Source organism: Pipistrellus kuhlii, unplaced genomic scaffold (assembly GCF_014108245.1).
Source record: "Pipistrellus kuhlii isolate mPipKuh1 unplaced genomic scaffold, mPipKuh1.p scaffold_m20_p_1, whole genome shotgun sequence".
Lineage (NCBI taxonomy): Eukaryota > Metazoa > Chordata > Mammalia > Chiroptera > Vespertilionidae > Pipistrellus > Pipistrellus kuhlii.
In genome coordinates, this window is record NW_023425404.1 from 66,106,639 (window position 1) to 66,127,417 (window position 20,779).

At 33.0% G+C, this 20,779-nt stretch overlaps 1 protein-coding gene across 6 annotated transcripts in view; it reads right to left on the bottom strand.

Annotated features, from left to right (window-relative positions):
- Window positions 1–20,779, bottom strand: part of NOVA1 (NOVA alternative splicing regulator 1) — a 137,158-nt gene that overhangs the window by 30,195 nt on the left and 86,184 nt on the right. For all 6 annotated transcript variants that reach the window (XM_036450645.2, XM_036450636.2, XM_036450665.2 and 3 more), the window contains one exon: window positions 945–1,111. In XM_036450645.2, coding sequence (XP_036306538.1) covers window positions 945–1,111 — 167 coding nt within the window. The remainder of the gene's footprint in view (window positions 1–944; window positions 1,112–20,779) is intronic.

Genomic DNA, 20,779 nt, shown 5'->3' on the forward strand with positions numbered 1-20,779 from the left:
AATTCAGAAACATGAAATTAATAAGATTTTTGAGCTACATTTCAAATTCATTAAGTGAACATAAATATTCTGTAAATAAAATATCTTGTAAAGTAATAAAAAATACATTCCTTTTGAGGGTATATTCTATTAATAGAATGATAAAAATTAAGTAGTTAATATAAAAGGGCAAATGCTGAAGCAATAATTATAAAGTATCCAATAATTTTGAATTCAAGAGTTTATGGGGAAGAATCTACCTTATTTAGTATTCAAATAATGTTATTTTTCTCCTATATCATGTCAGCCATTACTCACTCTTAAAAACTTGCATTGTCTTTTATCAAGTAAAAATTTTGTTACAGAGAATCCCATACATTAAAAACTCACATTGGCCCTTTATGACTCTCTCTCTCTCTATATATATATATAACACAAGTTATACAGAATATAATAGCTGAGTTGTAACAAGTAACTGTTTGCTAGGCACAAAGGTATACTTAAACATATTTGTTGATAAAAAAAATGTTGAACATGACAAATTAACAAAACAAGAATATATATATATATATATATATATATATATATATATACGCATAATATAGTAACTATTCTGAAGACTAATACCAAGATGGTATTTAAATTTTGAGGATATAGTTTAAAATTTTTATACTTTACTTAAAAATAATATAATTTAAAATAGATTATATTCCCATAAATTATCAAATTTGTGTCTGTAAATCGTAACAGAAATGAATCACATAATTGCTCCTCAGTGTTGAAATTAATAATTCAATCAATCAAATCAATGTAAGAAAGAGAACAATCATTTTTAAATAAATAAATGACAACTGTTATTTTAAGTATTTTTAGAAAAAAAAATATAGTAAACTAAAGGCTTCTTTGATAAGTAATTCAGACTATGCTATGAGTAGTTCTCTTTGATTTCCCAACTAAACACTCACTTGTTTGATGCGATCTGGGTTAACGGTGGTCTGGGGTTGTAGGATGCTGACTGGCTCTGTCTTGGCAACATTCTGAGGCATTTCTCGAATTTTTTCTGCAATGAATCCATGAACTGCATTCAGTGCTTCAACTGTTCCCTGGATCAAACACACTCGTTCAGTAGTACCTGTGAATAAAAGATTAATATTCAGAAAACTTTCTTGTTTTTTCAAAAAAGGATAATATAGTAATGCCAATAAAATAAGGTAAAATGTAACTCTAAATTAATTAAAAATATTGCAAATGAACCAAACAGAATGTATAAATCCATGTCATTTATTATTATTATTTTTTAACAATATTTTACTCATTTTTTCCTAATTATCTCAGAAAGGGCCCTTGGATTCCAACGGAGCCAGATATCCTCAGTTCTGAGAGTGTCATTCATTTATTGTTGTAACAAATCCAAGCACTTACATTAGGAGTTAGTGTTAAAACTGGTGACACACAGAAGATTTATGGACGTAACTTTCAAAAAGCATAAGCTTAAGGGCAAAACCAAACATTAATCCAGAAATTACAGGACAGTATGATGTGAAAAACAATGGAAATAACTACATGGATGATACAAACAGCTGGTCTAGAGTAAAAAGAACATTGAAGTCAATGGATAGAGGGAATCTTGGAAAGCTTACATAGAGGTACATTTCAGAATTTCTATTGCCCCTGTTTACTTACCCTGCTCTCCTTTCACTCACGGGTAGCAACACCACCCCCTGACATTTTATATCTTTACCTTTTACTTTACCACTAGAATGCAAGCTCCTGGACAACAGTGAATTAGCCTGTTTAGTTTGGTGTAGTTTCCACAATACTAGGTGTACAATAAATATTCATTGGATAAATAAACCATACTGATTTTACTGGTTATGCAATTTTAATAATGACATAATACCAGTTAAAACACAATTTAATACATTTATGAAATTTTAAATTAATGAATAATTGACAAAATTTCATAAAGATAATTAACAGTTATTTATTTTACATCTAGTAATAAAGTTTAGACATATGATGTGCTAAAACAAAATTGGTTGGGTCTAATACACAAGTCCTATAATCCATTTTATACTATACAGATAAACCTTAAGGCAATAAAAAATAAATGATTAGTTTTTTAGACTAATCTTAGCTTCATTGCAGCAGCAGACTGGTCTAAAACTGTAATATTTTCAGCATCCCAACACAACACATAAACTTACATGTCAGAAATAAATATTCCTTTATTAAACAGTTATCAAAAAATAAAAGAATGGTATTTTAAAGCAAAATATTTATTTTTTTAAACTAATATAAAAACTTCCAATATCTACCTACTATTATGTTTCCTTTTGGTGATAATTTCAAAATTCTAAGCCACTCTATAAAGTATTTTTAAAGTACACTGTGAATGACAAAGTTGGGAAAACACAAATATTGATGAAATCACGGGGAGTTTATATTGTTTTAAGGACCAAGAGCCAAAAAAATATTAAAGAATTATCAGCTTTTCTTTTAGAAAAAAAGACTTTAATCACAAAAGTAGGGGAAGAAATAAAAGTATTAATTATGAATACACCTCAATTAAATTTTCATGATTTAAACAATGATGATTCATATCTATGAAAAGTTAAGCTTTCTAAGTTGAACAAAATATTTTAAAAAGAACAAGTATATCTTTCATTTATAAGGATGAAGAGAACCATAATGTGAGTTTGAAGGCTTAGTATTTTCTATTTCTCCAAAATAGCCTTTTCATCCTTTTCTATCTTGATGTATCTCTGTGGCTCTTGGGTAAAATGATCTAGTTTATAGAAATACTCTAGGGGGTCTTTACGAGGTTGTATTAATTGTTCAATAAATGTCTAGAAAGGATGAGAACTGATCGATGGAACTCATGCAAAGTGTTTCATCTAAGTTGGCAAACAAAACCACCCACAGCTCAGATTACATTCCTGCTTTTGGAGACTACTAGAGTGCTGGGTATGCCAAAATAGGAAAGGAAATCAGTGCAACCTCAATAGTGATTAAAAAATTTTTTTAAATGGCACGATATAACTAAAGAGATTATACAATCCACATTGCGTTAAAATTCTAATATAACAGAATGCACAACATATTAGACAACAGTAACCACAATACACTTCTAATTGTATAGCTAACAGGTAGTAAATGGAAATCACTGAGTCATAAAGAAATATGATTGCTTAAAGTTCACACAGCATGCATGAGACAATTTGAAGAGTTTACAGGTTCAAAGTTACAGTACATATTCTTTGAGTATTAAATTATACCACTACTATTAGAACTATGTCAAAGAAGTGGAAAAAGGAGATTGTACATCTCCACTGGGAATTGCTACAATCCTCAGAAGAGATGCTGTCATATTCTTCTCTTGAACTCTAATGGCCTTTACACTCAGATAACACAAAACTGTAATTTTTAGGAAAAAGTCACAAAGAGGAAAGACTGTCAGGTATATGACCAAACTGTGTAACAAAAATGAGCCTATAAATCATAAAAGTTGCTGTTTTTTGTCATTTTAAAGGCTTTTAGGATCCATTAGTGTCTAAACTAAACTGCCAGTTATTTATCATTTTATTTAACAGGAACATTTACTTCTCTTTGCAATAGACTAGCTAATAAAAGCTGAAAAATAGTTACATAAAAGTATTGCCCACATTTCTTATAATGTAAAGATATAGGTGTATGAGACGCCGTTAATTTTAAATTACAATTCTAAGGAAGATTAGAAAAACTCTAATAAGGAGGGGCAATGCCAAATTAGGTAATGAAGTCTGGAATGGCTTTAAGTTTTGATTTCACATGAAATATCATCTTTCATATCAAATGAAAAGAAATGTTTCTAAAATTAGGCACAATTATCAAACTGATTCCATGCAAAATTTAGATAGAAATTTAATAAAATATATGCACTTTGTGGTACTGTAGCCTAGGACAAGTTACCTCAACTGTTCCTGGTCCTACTCATCTGTGCAGTGGAACCCATTGGTTCTTATCTACCCAGCCCTCTGTTTCTTTAGGAGGTAGAGCTCTTTCTTATGTCATATTTCTTTTTCTATTAGATCATTCTCAAACGCAGGAAAATATGTTATTGTTTCTTCAATTTTTAAAGACTCCTTCTCCTTAAGACAGAATGAGAACATTACCCTTTGACCAACCAAATAAAATAACTGATTTAGACAAAGATCATAAAAAAGATAACATGAAAGGTTAGTGGGAAATTCTCAATGGAAAATTTAGGCAGTCACCAAGTGACTTCTCTGATCAATATTAGCATAACTAGTGTGAAAACCAAACATAGGCCTCCTGATGTGATATAATATGAAGCCCAGGTCACCTACTAAAAACTATATCCCCAAGTAACTTAACTTAAATCTAACTGAATATTTACACTATATTACAGTTTACAAATAATAATGGAAACTGTAAATTTAATGTCACCTCGAGGAAGCAAACATAATTGTGGCAACCTGATTAGAAGTATATATTAGATAGTGTCAAAGAATTAATGTTAATTTTCAAAAGCACCATTTTTTCTTTTAATTTTCTTTTCTTAATATATTTTTATTGATTTCAGAGAGGGAAGAAGAGGGAGAGAGATAGAAACATCATTGATGAAAGAGAATCATTGATCAGCTGCCTCCTGCACACCCCCCCATTGGAGACTGAGTCCATAACCAGGGCAGGCGCCCTTAAACAAAATTGAACCTGGGACCCTTCAGTCCTCAGGCGGATGCTATATCCACTGAGCCAAATCGGCTAGGGCTCTTTTTGTTTTCTAAAAATGCAAACTGAAGTATGTACAGGCTAAATGATGGGGATGTGCTCCAAATATTTCTGTAACAAGAAAATAAGAAAATGAAGTAGATAAGCCCAAATCTTGATACTGTTGCTATATAAGAAGTATATAAAGGGTTCATTGTATTGTGTGTGTGTGTGTGTGTGTATATGTATACATATACACACATTCACACACACACACACACACACACACACACAAAAGCCTAAGCAACCTTTAAGACTGAACTACCCAAGCAACTGCCTAACCAATAGCTATGATGCACACTGACCACTAGGGTGTAGATGCTCAATGCAGGAGCTGCCCTCTGGTAGTCAGTGTGCTCCCACACCAACCTTTGGCAGTCCCTTCCCTCCTTCCTGGCCTCTCTATTAGCCCTGATAGTGGGTTCCATCTGGCAAACTTCCTATGGACCCTCCCCCTGGCTGGCCAACCTCCCAGGTCCCTCCCCACAGTTGTCCGGCCCCCTAATAGGCCTAGATTGCCAGCCTGGCAGAGAGACCTCACCTATGCTGAATTCGTGCACTTGGCCTCTAGTAGATAATAATACAGAATAAACTTTGTTTCACATACTCACAACTGTAAAACTACTTTTGCCCCACCCTGTATGTAAAAATGGTATAACTTGGTTAATGATTTCAAAGACTATAATGTTATAAATTATCATGTTCATAAAAAGAATACTTAATGGAAAGACAGATAACAGGAGAAATAATGACTAATTCAAGAGTTTTATTTTCTTCTCAGGATAAAAAAAAACAAAATAACTAGATCAGCTCTAAAAATGTAATCTACCTAAAAAAAAAAAAAAGCTAGAAAAAAAATGTTTTTGCTGTAACCTCAAATACATTCTAAAACTTCTTAGATACTGAGACCTATTTCAATGAATCTAGTATAGATTAATGGGCATACACTAATGAATTGATCCATTTTTCCCCCAATTATCAGCTATCATAAAAATTAGTGAACTTTTTTAGATGTAAAAACACACACATCAATATATGTTACTGAGAATACAACTTAATGTCTTATGCTAGACACTGAGTTAAGAATGAAAATATATAAATCTTTAGGCAATATTAGTGTCAACCAAGTAAGAACTTGGGTTAGATGAGTGACAATGAAGTATTTCAAAATGAACAATTAACACAAAAATATAGTAGAATATTAATAATTCTATGACAACCTATAGACAATATCTTTGGTCTCATAAAGAACTGAGAGTGCCATTTAATAATGCAATAGGAAAAAATGAGCTTTAAAACAAAACATGACATGTGGTAAAATTTTATAGTAGGATAACAGCTACTTGTGTGTATATATTATGTGCCATTAAGTCAGCTCAGACTCCTGGAGACTGTATGAATGAGAGAGACCCACAATTTCCTGTCCTCAACAGCTTTGCTTATCAGCTGCTGTAAACTCACACCTAGGGATTATTTTAGCACTGAGAAATTGCTAATTCACGATAGTTAATATTCTGAATGAATAGGGTTTCTTTCTTTCAACATAAGTTAGTTACTATCATTTTAAGAAATATCTCCCATTTTGTTACATATTTTCAAACACATTTAACATTTTCAAAATACTTGAACTCAACTGTATATTTTGGAGCAGTAATAAGTGGTAACCTCAAGATTTTTGGGGGGTTATATATGTCTATTTATCCTAATTTCAATGATACTCTGTGATTAGTATGTGCTCCATCAATTTCCATATTCTTTCCCTTACTGCTAGTTATCCCTATTGTTCGTTGGTATATCTGATTCTAGCAGCTCCTCTCTTTAGTTTTACTTTGCTGCTTCTTATTCTCAACGGATAATCTGCTTGATAATCAGTTAAGCAAGGCTGTTAAAAGCATATACACTACCAGTACAAATAGGTTTCTAGTGACAACCATAGCAAAAGCTCGACCTTTTCGAAATCTATTTTGCCTTTTTTCTTCTGAATTTTAGGTCAGTGTCAACAGGTAAAATATTCCTTTAATGGTCTCTTTAAGTTTCAACTGTATGTAGGCATTTTTATTTTTAAAAGATAGAATAATTTTTAAATGAATAAAGCAACTTGCATTAGTATTTCACTCTTTTCAATCTATAATCATGGTAACTTAATCACTTGCATGTCTTCGTGGTTTAACAAACGCAAAAGCATCAGTTAATTGACTTAGATTGATGATTAAAAAGTATAAAGTATCACCCTGGCCGGTTGTGGCTCAGTTGGATAGGTGTCGCCCCATGTACCAAAAGTTTGATTCCCCGACAGGGCACATGCCCTGGTTGTGGGCTTCATCCCAGGTAGGCAGCAGATCAATGTTTCTCTCTCACATTGATGTTTCTCTCTCTCTATCCCTCTCCATTCTTCTAAAAATCAATAAAAATATTAAAAAACAGAAAAAGTACAGAGTATCATCATCAATAACATGTTTTACAAATTTATGGTTACACAGAACAAAATATGTTATTTTAAAAGATGAGAATCACAATAATAACTTTAAAATTTTTGAAAGATTCTAACACAAAAAAGTATCTTTATTTTAATAATTACCTTTCAACAGATGTTATCATTTCTTTAAAATGTATCACCTGGAATAATCTATACATGAGAAACATCCATTCTTATTAATACTTTTAAAAATATATATTTTATTGATTTTTCACAGAGAGGAAGAGAGAGGGATAGAGAGTTAGAAACATCAATGAGAGAGTATCATCGATCAGCTGCCTCTTGCACACCTTCCACTGGGGATGTGCCCGCAACCATGGTACATGCCCCTGCCCAGAATCGAACCTGGGACCTTTCAGTTCGCAGGCCGACTATCTATCCACTGAGCCAAACCAGTCCCAGCCTTATTAATACTTTTTATAAATAAGATTATTTACATGCACTTCTTAGGTTATATTTATTGCTGTCATTTCATCAGAAAGTCTCAATTAAGGGTAAATACATCAGCAAAACCCCCACTAACAGATATTTGATCGTTTGCTAGGTATGGGAATATAATATTACATTCATTCAGAGGAAAATATATGTGTTACCAATTTCAAAAAATAAAGACAATTCAAAGGTATTTCTAAGTTCACAATCATACATCTTTTCCTTTGACTTGGTTTCTTACCATGTCTTTATATTCATAGGGAAAAGCTTGAAAGTTTAAGCAATTTTATAACATCTCATAACATTATTCCAAGATGAGTGCTTTAAACGGTGATTATACTTCCTTAAATATACAATTTTATTATTTATAAAAATGTTATGTACACATATTTAATATATCAATGTAATTAGTATATTACATAACCAATAGTATGTAATTTAATGGTATAATAACCATGGCAGATAATTATTATCTCCAACTTATAGGTAAGGAAGTAAAAGCAGATGGTCAGGACACGTAACTAACAAATAAAGAAAGAAGGTTTTGTCAAATATCACATTCTTTCCAATATAAACATATACCTTCTGAAAATGTAATGTTAGGTCAGTTACCAAATTATATCCATCTCAGAAAGGCACATATGTTTCAGCTTAATGATAACAAAATAATTTTCACCAAGTTTCATTTTTTTAAATACACTGAGTTGTATAATAAACCTCACTTAACAGATTTATTCCAAAGTTAATATAAAGTAAATTGAACCTTCTTTGCAGAGAACCACCAAAGAAGATAGTTACTGTGTGCATTAGTTAATTTTAGGCTACTAGCAAATTTTTAGAATAAGTTTTCAGATCAAATAAAGCACTTAAGAAATGGCCGCAAAAAGTAAGTTCAGTTTGTAACTGCAGCTTTTATACCACTGCACAGTTATGCACATTTGATAATGCCTCCTCCTACCCTACCTATCATTATTGCTAAGGGGGAAATATGCTATTTCAATGAGAGACCTTTAAAAAAGGAAATCATAGGAATTGACAGCTCATAATATAAAATAATTGCTTTTGTTCTCCAGGTGATTATATCTCAACACAATCATGTGTCTACTTCTAAACTGTAGAAATTTGCAAAGGGCCATTCTAACATGCTTTAGTCCTAAGCCAATGTAGTGAAGACATTTCCCTATTTATAAAGCATGCTTTAACATTAAATGACAGATAATAAAGCCAAAATATATTTTTCAGATAAATTTAAAAGTACTCATATTTTTGGGAATGTGTTTGGAAGGGGAAGGGGAAAACAGTCAATAATACTGTGTTGAGTTGTATACAGATGATTACTATGCTTAGTGTGGTGATCACATTTTAAGATACATAACTATTGAATTCTATAATATACAGCTGAAATGAATATAACATTGTATATAAACTGTACTTAAATAAAAATAATTTTAAGTACTCATATTTTCCAAAAAAATAAAAATGAGAAAATGAATGTCAATCAAGAGTAGATGTCCAAATTCTCACTAACTTACTATCTGTCCCCTAAATGCAAATGACATTTCCTTTAAAATAGCCAGGAGCCTAGGAGACTCTGCCATCTGAAGAAGCCTGAAGTATGAAAGCAGACATATCTGAAAGTCTAAGTAACAACTACCGTATTTTCCGGCGTATAAGACGACCCCCTAATTTTACAGTTAAAACATAGGCTTAGGCCTATATTCGCTGTATTAGACTACCCCCCACTTCCGAGGCAATACCAGTTCTTTTTTTAATAGACCGCCTCTCTGATTCTGGCCAATCTGAGCAGGCTTTTTACTAGAACACAGTGTAGCTTCCGGTACAGAACATGTATAATTTGCATGCATAAAAAGCCTGCTTGGATTGGCTGAGTTAGAGAGGCGGTCCGAGCAGCAGTGCATTGATTGGTGCAGGATCGAGTTGGAAAATTCGTTTAGCGGCATATCGAGATGTTTTTCGGGATATACTCGGCGTATAAGACAACCCCCAATTTTCGGTTGACTTTTTTTGTTGCAAAAGTCGTCTTACACGTCGGAAAATACGGTATGCTCTTATGTATATTGTAATTCATTTCCAGTTTTTAAATTATGAGGTAATGCAAAAGCTCCTGCCAACAGTTATGGTGATGACAAGTTATTCATTCATCCTTAGCACAGGTTGATGCTAAATTCAGGAATTCCTACAATCCTCGTTTGGCCAATGTAAAATTGCCAAGACTAAATTTTATTAAAAATGTAATTACATTTTCCTGTGTATATATAAAAGAGACTTTCTGACTTTGCGTCTATTCCCAATCACTGCCAACATTTTTGACACAGATTCTTACTCTTGATATCTGCATTAAGAATAATGACACCTGGGATTTTTTAAAAATATTTTTTTTATTGATTTAAGAGAGGAGGGGAGAAGGAAAGAGAAACATCAATGATGTGAGAGTTTCATTGATTGGCTGCCTTCTGCATGCCTCTTACTGGGGATTCAGCTCTCAAGCTGAGCATGTGTCTGACCGGGTGCAAACCATCACCTTGTGGTCATGTGCTCAAATACTGAGCTACACAGGCCAGGCAGCACTTGGAATTTTTGTAGCTATCTCTTATGTAATAGGAGTTCACTTGCACAATTTTAGGGACCATGCTTGGAAGCTGAAAAAAACAATGTGCAACAAACATGATATCAAGTTAAGCTCAGAAACTCAGAAGTGTGTCAAGCGGTGGTATGCATAGCTAATCAAAGTCATTTGTAAGGAAACAACATATTACTAGACAGGCAGCTTGGTAACAAATCTGGGGAGTGCTGCTGCCATAAGCTAGGAGCTAGAAGATGAACATCTCTGCTGATGACCCTATTCCTAACATATAACATAAGCTATCACCTTTGAGTTCTAATATACATTAATGGACTAGCCAAATTTAATCAGTGACATTTCATAATTTCTTTAAAAATATGGTTATTAAAAAATAATGAAACTTATGCTGTGTCAATACATCCAATGTGAAGGCAAGGCCCACATCTGCATGTATTTTAAGAAGGAGTAAAATTATTTAAGTCAGTGAATAATAACAAATGTCATATTATTGATCACACACACACAATATTAAATAAATGCCGAGGAAGCATGAACAATTTGACCCATTGACTTGCTGGGGGAAGGAATATGGGAAAATAAGTTAATAAATATTTGAAAAAGGATAAATTTTCAAAAGAATATGCTTAAAAAGTTTTATTAAAATATGGGTACTGAGATTACATAAAATGCCAAAATGTTTTAAAATTGTGGTAAATTATACAATTTGACATTCAAACCATGTTTTAAAAGTTTATTTTTTAAGTATTACAGATGTCTCCTTTTTTCCTCCATTGACCCATTTTAGCTTACACCCACCCCAGCCCAGGCCTTCACCATCCTATTGTCTGTGTCCATGGGTTATGCAAATATGCATATAAAAAGTTCTTTGGTTGATCTCTTCCCAACCACCCACCCTCCACTGCCTTCCCTCTAAGATTTCCAGTCTGTTTCATGTTTCTATGCCTCTGGATCTATTTTATTCTTTAGATTCCACATGTAAGTGAGATCAAGTGATAATTATCTTTTTCTCATTTATTTCATATAGCATAATACTCCCCAGGTCCCCTTATGCTGTCTCAAAGGGTAATAGATCATTATTCTTACTGCTGTATAGTAAGTATTCCACGGTGTAAATGCAACACAACTTTCTTATTAACTCATGCACTTTAGTTAATGTACAATTCAGTGGCATTAATTTTATTCACAAGGTTTTATAAATATCACCATATCCTATTTTATCACTCCAAACAGAAAGTCCATAACCATTAAGAAAAAAAAAAAATCTGCAAAACCAGTTTGGCTCAGTGGATAGAGTGTCAGCCTGCGGACTGAAAGGTCACAGGTTCGATTCCGGTCAAGGGCAAGTACTTTGGTTGCGGGCACATCCCCAATAAGGGGTGTGCAAGAGGCAGCTGATTGATGTTTCTCTCTCATTTGTGTTTCTAACTCTATGCCTCTCTCTTCCTCTCTGTAAAAATCAATAAAATATATTAAAAAGAAAAAAAAGAAAAAAAAATCCCTATCTCCAATTCTCCTTGTAACCTCTACTTTCTGTTCCCATAAATTTGCCTATTCTACTTACTTCATGTAAGTTGAATCACAATTTATTTGTATTATTATGTCTGGCTTACTTCACTTAGCATAATATCTTCTTCCTTCATGTTGTAGAATATATAGGAATTTTATTCCTTTTTATGGTTGAATAATTTTTTCTTATAAATATATATGCCTCATGTTTTTATCCATTCATCTACTGATGAACACTTAGGTTGTTTCTACCCTTTGGCTATTGTGAATAATGCTGCAATGACCATTAGTGTATAATCTATCTGCTTAGGTCCCTGTTTTCAATATGGTAATTCTGTATGTAGCTTTTCGAGGAACAGCTAAACTGTTTTCTATGGCAACTCTGCCATTTTATATTTTTACCATCAATGTACCCAGGTTCCAATTTTTCCATATGCTAAGAATCATTATTATTATTTTTGTAATATATTTTATTGATTTTTTACAGAGAGGAAGGGAGAGAGATAGAGTTAGAAACATCAATGAGAGAGAGTCGTCGATCAGCTACCTCTTGCACATCCCCTACTGGGGATATATGCCTGAAACCAAGGTACATGCCCTTGACCAGAATCGAACCCGGGACCTTTCAGTCTGCAGGCTGACGCTTTATCCACTGAGCCAAACTGGTTTCGGCATTAGTTATTATTTTTAATAGAAAATCCTAAAAGGTGTGAGGTTTTGATTTGAATTCCCTCAATGACTAATGATGAGTATATTTTCACTGCTTAGTGGCCATTTGTACATTTTATGTGGAGAAATGTCTATTCACATTCTTTGACCATTTTTTAATTTGGTTGTCTTTTTTTGTTGCTGAGTTTTAAGAGTTCTTTATATATTCTAGTTATTAATGCCTTATAACATATATGATTTGCAAGTACCTTCAGATATAAGGGTTTATTTCTAGACTTTCAATTATATTCCATTGATTTATACATCTATCCTTATATGTCAGTACCTCACTCTTTTGATTGCTAGAACATTGTCATAATTTTTGAAATCAGGAAGTGAGCCCCCCCAACTTTGTTCTTTTTAAAGATTGTTTTGGTTCTTTGGTGCCTCTTGACAATTCCATATGAATTTGAGGACCAGGTTTTTCATTTCTAAAAAAAGAAGAAAAATCTGAAATTTTAATGGGGATAAATTAAATCTGTAGGTTGCTTTTACTATTGATATCTTAACAATATTAAGTTTTCCTACTCATTAACTTTGGATAATTTTTCATTTATTTAGGTCTTCTTAGTCTTTCATCTCCTTCATTAAATTACTAGAGATTTTATTTTTTTCAGATGCTGTTATAAATAAAATCCTTTTTGCAGTTGTTCATTGCTGATGTATAGAAGCAGACTGGTTTTTTTGTATATTGGTCTTATAACCTAAACTTTGCTGAATTTGTTTATTAACTGTAGTAGTTTTCTTATAGAGTCTTTGGGGCTTTATATACATGGGGTCATGTCATCTGCAAAATATTTTTATTTCTTTCTTTTCAATTTGTATATCTTTTAAGAATATACCATGTTCAATTATTCTGATTAGAACTACGAATAATGACTGAATAGCAGTGGTGAAAGCAGGCATCTTTGTCTTGATCTTGATCATAGCAGAAAAGTTTTCAGTGGTTTACTACTAAGTGTGATATGAGCTGTGGGTTCCATAAAAGTCCTTTATCACAGTGGAAAAAGCGGCAATATTTTGTCAAAAAAGAAAATACTAACTTACCACTAATACACCCTGCTAATCTATATTCTCCCTCTGCATTATTGTTTTGCTATAACTATGGTGCTGAGCATAGTCAGCAACACATTTTTAAATAAAGAAAGTCAGCATGCCATTATATATTCAGAGAAAAATGTGACTTGTGGGCTGGAAGTGAGGCTGAGCAGTTCCTCAAAGTTCTTCAACTCCCTTGCTTAAACATTATTAGAGCATTCTCTCATGTAAAAAGACAATGGAGCACCTTATCATTTTATTTTCCAACATGGAGTATTAAAGAATTATAATATGAAAACATCAAAATATCTTACAGTTACAGGGGCTAAAGGTGAGATAAGAAAATAGATACTACATCTAACAGAAGTTTGACAATAACTCAACTATTATATCCTTAAGTTTTAACTATTATAGTTTTAAAATATATGTCTCAGAAAATGGCTAACCTGGTTTTCTATAATAATTTTGTATAATTCCAGTTCTTGTTTCATATAAGCCTCTCTCCTATCTTTGTCTATTATTCTGAATTATTTTAATTCTATGAATAAAACCTGTTAATTCTTATCCCAGGTTAGATGTTGCCTGGATGTAACAAGAGTGATTTCCTGTGTGATACATTCATGCACTATCATAGGAATGCATAACTTGTCATGGGCTTAAGCCTCCTGACCCTCTGGACAGTCCTCTTGACTTCTGATCCACTTGAAGACAGATCCTTGGACTCCTGGTCACCCCCTGGCCTCTGATCCATGTGAGGACAGATGGCTCTCTGTCATTCTCTGGCCTCCTTTCTTTTGGAAAGCACTGCTGGGTCTTTGGTTTTCTGTCCTTTCCTTAGTTTCTGGCCTCCTGCCCTTATTCATTAACGTGGCACTGTGATTAAGTCCTTGAGTATGTATCATTTATTAAGTTCATTTGAGTCAGCTATTCCCCTCACCAGTGGCTACCACAACACCTCAGTTTCTCACTACTCTTGCCCCTCCCCTTGAAGATCACATCATTTTAAGAAGTAGAAAATGAATGTCTGTGGCATCATACCTTTAAAACAGTAAGCTGGAATATAACCATCTTCCTATGAGATGACCATTCCTCATATTCCTATATGGCTTAAGTTACCAGCAGAAGTCTAAAGTCTTCAACCATCATTATAGGCTCATAGTCTATGTCCCTGAATCTGATCCAATTTCCTATCCTTCTCTGTGCTCTCTGTTACCTCAGTTTCAACATATGCTCCATATCCAAAACTTCTTTTATAATGTTCCTTTTAGTCTCACCTATGAAAAAAAAGCATGGAACAGATTGTTGAATCTCAGAGAAAAGGCGGGGGAGGAGGATGGGGGGGGGGGGGGAAGAGATCAACCAAAGAACTCATATGTATATATGTATAACCCATGGATGGACATAGACAACAGGGTGGTGAAGGCCTGGGGCAGGTGCAGGCTAGAAGGGGTCAATGAGGAAAAACGGGGGGTCGTATATAATATAATATTTTCAATAATAAAGATTTCTTAAAAAGGCTGAAAAAAAATTTCCAAATCCTTTACTCTTGTTTTCAAAACCCATTAGGATTTGGACTCTGGTTAGTTGTCAGTCCTCATCTCATATTACTCTCCATCTCTTTTTCCACACTCCAGGGAATTGAGTCTTTTTTAGTTCCTGGGACCTGCCAAGCTTGCTCTCACTTAGGCCTTTACCTCTTATGAGAACAAAGGGCCCAAGGGGGCAGAAACCTTGACTGTCTTGTTCATAGCAGTATTCCCAGCCCAATATTTAGCAGAACATTAATAAAGAATTATTAATTTAATGAATTAAAAATATGGCTTTGGTTGAGCCACATCACAGTAAGATATTTATCTAGGTTGATTATATTGGAATCTTCGTAAATGCTAAAAGAAAGGAAATTCATAGAGAGAAGTATTAAACAGGTGAAATATCTATGACACTAGGTAAAGCAAGAACTATTATTAGACTATTTTCTATTTACCAAGGATTATTGCCACATATTATTTCCTATTGAAATCTACTAATGAATAAATATATCCACCATATATTATATTATATTATATTATCTAATATTATCTTATCTTATATTAATTATATTATGTTATGTTATGTTATATTATATTATATTACAAAAGACTGTTATTTTTTTATCCATCCTTTTTGAAACATACAGGGATAGGAGCTCAGCTTAATGCTTTCTTATCCAATTCTGACTATTCTTTCTAAGGTATGCCTGATTCCATAGAATAATTTTACAAAGAGTTTTCCCAGAGGAAAAAAAATCAAATAAATCAATTCCCTACATTGGCCAAGGAGTATAGCAAAAACTTTATTTAAACTTAATTGTTTTAATGATAAAATATCAAATTCTGAGCAGAAATTAAGGCTTTCCTGCAATACTGCTGCATATAAAAGCATTATATTTATGTTTGGCATCTTTGAATGCCAGTAACTACACACTGCTAAGAGAGCAAATAAATGTCTTTATCAATTAATTTGACCAAACTCTGCTAAATTACATCAAAATAAAATAAAAGTTTTAATATATTGATAGGCATCATATTTATTAATAATTCTAAAATATATGATTTTAAGAGTTTTACTCTATTTAATAGATGAAGAATAAAGTACATAGGATATCTGACAGGCCATGAAAATATTTACTTGATGATAGGCCTAAAGGATCTATTATTTTAAAATATCTGTAATCAAATTATTCTAAAAATAAATGTGATTTATTATTGCAACAGTAAAATAACTTTATGTAGAGTAACACTATTCCTATTATGTTCCTACGGTTAAGTCAAGATTATAGACATCTGCATGTTTTAAGAAGGTACAGTATACTATCAAGCTGAAATATCAATGACACATAAATAAGCACAACACAAATTTGACTCTAAAAGTAAGTTTGTCTGAATGCCTTACAAAAAGTGTTTCTGAATAAGACCTATGAAAGAGAGGTCAATCAGCATGCTATGTCTGTGTCAATGAGACTTTTGTCAGTTATCAGAGGGAAGTGGGGAGCAGGGAAGGTAGTAAGGGGTCACATGTATGGTGATGGGTGGCGGGCACACATGCAATATAAAAACTATGTATCATAGAATTGTACAATTGGAACCCAGATAATTGTATTAACCAATGTCACCCAATAAATGTAATTTTAAAAGGACACATTGAAACTGGGAATATTAAATAAACAAATATAGGAACAGCTTTGTGAGTTAATGTAAAATAAGTATTTTTAAAATACAGCTAGTCTTCTGATAAATCATTTGAGCATACTTAAAATTAAAGAAAAACCTAATACTATCAGTAAAAAATGTGAATATGAAAGTTAAAGGACATTAGTTTTTCTTCTGTGTGTATTTTCTAATATGAAACTTTTAAGCAGCCTACAGGATATTATTCTTAAAAACACACACACACACACACACACACACACACATTTTATTAATTTTTTACAGAGGGGAAGGGAGAGAGATAGAGAGAAACATTGATGAGAGAGAAACATCGATCAGCCACCTCCTGCACACCCCCCAACTGGGGATGTGCCCACAACTAAGATATATGCCCTTGACCAGAATCGAACCTGGGACCCTTCAGTTCACAGGCCAATGCTCTATCCACTGAGCCAAGCCAGTTTCAGCCAGAATATTATTCTTTATGTGTAACTTAAGAAAATAATAAAAAATAATAACGTCTTTTTAATGAAAAAATTCAATGGAAGTATGCTTAACTGAAGCAATCAACAAGTTTGCTTTAAATTTTTATGTAATTTTTAAAAATATATTTTATTAATGTCAGAGAGTAAGGAGAAAGAAATAGAAACATCAATGATGAGAGAGGATCATTGATTGGTTGCCTCCTACACAGTTCTCATCCTGCATCAGGGGATGAGCCTGCAATGCGGGCATATGCACCAACAGGGAATCGAACTGTGATCTCCTGATCCACAGGTCAATGCTCAACCACTGAGCCACGTCAGCTGGGCTTTGATGTAATTTTTAAATATAAGGTTAGAGTAGCCAGATAATTCTAGCTTCTTAATAACATTAGGAAATTAAATTTTAAGTGATTATTTTATTAAGAAAAATACACTGGTATCACTGAAAAGAATCAAGGTACACCCTTTTCATATTGAGAGATCATTTTCAGTTCAGCAAACTTCCAGCAAAACTTAAATTATATTTGATACAACAGACTATAAAGTTTAATAATTTCCTTAATTAGAACAAAATATTCACTATGCTGTCTTAAAATAGAGATAACAAAATCTTTATTTAAAGTGCTTATTATAAATTCAAAGATCTCAAACATCATTCTCTTATATTTCTCATTTATAAAAATAAAATTAAGGAAAAAATTCACATGGCTTAAAAGTTTATATCATTAATTGTTGCAAGAAAATTCGTCTAAGCAAGGGTATGTGAAAATATTTCATGCAAAAACAAAATGAAAAATTTAAAATAATTACATTAGCAACTCAGAATTAGAATCAACTAAGTCAATTTCTTCAACACTTTAAAAAAATATATTTTATTGATTTTTTACAGAGAGGGAGAGAGAGGCATAGAGAATTATAATAGAAACATCGACGAGAGAGAATCATTGATCAGTTGCCTCTTGCACACACCCCCACTGGGGATGTGCCCGCAACCTAGGTACATGCCCTTGACCGGAATCGAACCCTGGACCTTTCAGTCCACAGGCTGACACTCTATCCACTGAGCAAAACCAGCTTCGGCTTCAACACTTTTAAAATGATAAAAAGTTTGTTTTTACTGCTATTCAACTTTAACAAAAAGAAACAAACTAGTTCCTTCTTCTTTTTTTGCTCTTGTATCATTTTCTATTTCTTTTACAGAGCCTGCTGTTGGACTGGATTTTATTTGCTTCACTAATCATGAATATTATATGGTTGTGTTCCATCTTAGAACATGAGACTTTCTATATTTGTAAGTTTCTTGCTAACATGTCATGGAATGTAAAACCTATGGGACTTTGGGACCTTAATTTAAACCTGTGGTGCTAAAGATACAGCTGTTCATTTGCAAGTACTAGTAAACATCCTAGCTATTAAAACCATAGTAAGTAAAAAAATTAAACCCATTTTCACTGTTTTTCATTGTATTTAAGAACATAACATTCAGCATTACATAGTGTTAGATTTTTTTGTTAACCTCTTAGCCATATTTTCTAGAGAAGATAGGGGTTTAGAATATGACTTTATATGAATATGTAAATTTTATTACTGGTTAGATATATAAGTGCCTTTAAAAAATGTTTCCAAAATTTAAAAAAAACACAATGTACAGTTAAGTATAGAACAAAAACTGAAAGGTTAAGAATCTATAGGCTTAAAATTTTACTGTGCAGCAAAGTTCAATTGTAAACAATTACATTTAGTAAATGAAATAGTTCTGACAAAATAAGTTTACTAGTAAACTCTTTAAAAAATCTCATTTCACCTTAATTGAAATATGATATATACAATAACAGTTCTTACCGTATTTTTAAATAAATATATTTTTATTGAATTTAGAGGGGAAGGGAGAAGGAAAGACAGAAACATCAATGAGAGGGAATCACTCATTGGCTGCCTTTTGAATGCCTCCTACAGGGGATCAAGCAGGCACCCTGTGCATGTATTCTGTCTGGTACTGGAACTATGGCCTCCTGGTTCATAGGTCAACGCTCAATCACTGAGACACACAGGCTGGGCACAATGATACTTTAGAATCACAAGATAAATGACTTAATTCTATTTAAATAAAGTGCTATGTTAAACAATGTCCTACTATTTTTTTTCCCTCTAGTCGAAGATTAATCAAGGATTATAAATGACTAAAGGCCCAGTGCACAAAATTTGTGCACCCAGGGAGATCCCTCAGCCTGGCCTGGACCCTCTCGCAGTCCAGGAGCAGTCAGTCAGATATCCTTAGCGCTGCCCTGGAGGCAGGAAAGGCATAAAGGCTCCTTTGGAAGCACACTGACCACTGGGGGCAGCTCCTGCATTGAGCTTCTGCCCCCTGGTGGTCAGTGCACATCATAGTGACCAGTCGTTCCACCATTCGGTTGATTTGCATATTAGCCTTTTATTATATAGGAGGATATTTCTTGCCTTGTCTGCTTAGTCTCCCTTAGTGTCCCATCAACAATGTTTAAGAGTCCCTGTTTCCATATAGGCTTTCCAAAACAGTGTTTAACTAATAGTTCATAATTTATTAGTTTTGTATAGTCAATACAAATGAAGTTAGAAGGCTGAGATCAAACTGGGGAAAATGTATGACATCGTGATAAATGCTAGATTGATATCTAGTACATATTTCTTAATATATGAAGCACTTTAAAAATCCTTAAGAAAAAATAAGCATGAACCAGAAACAAATGAGCTGGTATATAAATGACCATTTCACTCCCTTGTACACACAAACACATTCACATACACACACACTCACACATACCAACACATACTCTCATGTCATGATTATACCAAAGGAAAAAAGGGAAGCCACAGGAGTGAGGAAAAACTGACATATTTATCAATCAAAAAATTCAAGTTTACTGTATTCAAAAGAGGAAATCAAATAATAATCACATACCACAATGTCGCACTTATTGGTAAATAATTTTAAGATGTGGCATACATAGATATATAGAAATAGGCATGCCAGTAAAATCCTGCTAGATTTATAGGCTAGCATATAACTTTCTGAGGGCAATTTATCAACAAGTTTCAGAAGTAGACGATCCAGCAATGTCACTTTTATAAAACATTTAAAGTTCACACGGAGCCTTATCAACAAGTTTCAGAAGTAGACGATCCAGCAATGTCACTTTTATAAAACATTTAAAGTTCACACAGAGCCACTGGACATGTGTGCCCATGGAAACACTGCATTGTTCACGCCAGCATTTTTTCTTCTAATGGCAAAAAAATTAAACGTAAGGTTTAATAGAAGGTTGGTTAAATACATTGTGATTCTTCATGACAAACCATAATAAAATTTATGATGAAGACCTTTATGTACTGGAATGAAAACAGATTTATGGCAAATCAAATGGAAAAAAATCACATAACAGAAGAGCAGAGACAAAACAAAACATCTAGTCCCTTGAGCACATTTGGTACCTCTTTCATAATATGTTTTAAACGGTTCCTCAATTTTTAGTAAGGGTAAATCTCTCCTTATGTTCAAATGTAGATATTGCATAAAATAAAATTTCCTGAACCAGAACTTTTTGGAAGGTATATG